Source organism: Anarrhichthys ocellatus, unplaced genomic scaffold (genome assembly GCF_004355925.1).
Source record: "Anarrhichthys ocellatus isolate YVR2014 unplaced genomic scaffold, GSC_Weel_1.0 scaffold699, whole genome shotgun sequence".
Classification (NCBI taxonomy): Eukaryota; Metazoa; Chordata; class Actinopteri; order Perciformes; family Anarhichadidae; genus Anarrhichthys; species Anarrhichthys ocellatus.
The window spans coordinates 19,529-20,998 of NW_022280673.1; the positions used below are offsets into that span (position 1 = coordinate 19,529).

Sequence of the window (1,470 nt, forward strand, 5' to 3'; positions counted from 1 at the left end):
GGGGGGGGGGGGTACTCACAGCAATTAGGAAGTTAAGAAAGTACAATACTCCAACGAGAAGCACCACTGTCAAAATATTCTTCTTTGAATGACGTCGCATTTTCCTGTCATATACCCATGCGCACAAGTCCACCCGCACGCACGCACGCACGCACACACACACACACACACACACACACACACACACACACACACACACACACACACACACAGTGGATTATGCTGGTGTGTAAGACAGTCAGCACAACAGTAAATAATTCAGTTAATGAATGCTTCAGAAGACCCAGATACAGCAACAGGTTAGAATGGACCTGGACCTAATTTGGCACAAACAAGCAGCTCTCTGTACTGCTTCAGAGCCTTATGCATGTAACATACTATGTAATGTAACGCATGTCTTCACATGCATTACATTACATAGTATGTATCAGATTAGGGATGCACCGATCCAAACTTTTCAGGATGAATATATATATACGTGCACTTTGGGTATCGGCCGATACGGAGCACCAATCTGATATGAGTGTTTAATTAATAAGCTGTATGCCTCAATGTGTGGAATTTAATGTAAGGCAACATCAGCCTTGACTTAAACATTGCTTTCCTAATTTTGTAAAACAAAATGTAACTCAGCAGAGTGCAGATGTCCGTCTGCTGTATTGTGTGACTGAATAATACAACCAGCGCTGTGAAAGGAATGAATGGTTAGTCATTCTTATAAAAATAAATTGGGATCTAGCCAATTGGTAAAATATCTTCAAAATGAATAGGAATCACAATTCAGGTGTAAACCTTTAGCTGCGGCATCAAATTGGTCAAAACTTTAACAGGAAATAAAACCACAGTAAATAATGTATATTGTATAAAAATCATAGAATTGAATTGAATAGATCTGCCCCATTATCACAGACACCCAACCCAGCTATTTGAGTCAGTATCAGCCCGATATCTGATATTGTATATGTGCATCCCTAGATCCGATACTATGGATAGTAATCCTCTAATATTACCCACAGCTCTAGTCCATTATAAGTATTTGACAATACTGATGTGATAACTGATAAGAAATATGAAAAATATTTGTTTTGGCTGAGACTTTAAGGAAATGAATCATGCCTCTTTCATTTCCTGTGCTGCTAATTCCGTGGTAAAGCCTGTTCCTGACTTGAACCCGTTCAGAAAGCCGTGGCTGGACACAACAAAAAGGCCTGCACTGGCTCTCATTAGAATAGATTTGAAAATATAAATAGGTTTACACCATTACACAATGTAAATCTCATTTTACCAGCAATTTTAATATTACCAGTAAGTAATTATCAGAAAGTGCATTTCATTTACACTGGAATAACCTCCCAGCAAAAAGCTAAAAACGAATATAAAAATATATATATACAACTTTCATAAATTCTTGTTATTCCCATTTCTACTCGTTTCCATTGTCACTGTGCCCTTTGACCTTTCTTTTGTTCT

At 37.9% G+C, this 1,470-nt stretch overlaps 1 protein-coding gene across 1 annotated transcript in view; it reads right to left on the reverse strand.

Annotated features, from left to right (window-relative positions):
• The window catches only part of LOC116376909 (alpha-1,3-mannosyl-glycoprotein 4-beta-N-acetylglucosaminyltransferase C-like), a 5,688-nt gene extending 5,091 nt beyond the window's left edge, over nucleotides 1-597 (reverse strand). The window contains 1 exon segment of the mRNA XM_031838409.1: nucleotides 20-597. Coding sequence (XP_031694269.1) covers nucleotides 20-100 — 81 coding nt within the window. The 5' untranslated portion in view covers nucleotides 101-597.
• Between the last annotated feature and the right edge of the window lie 873 nt (nucleotides 598-1,470).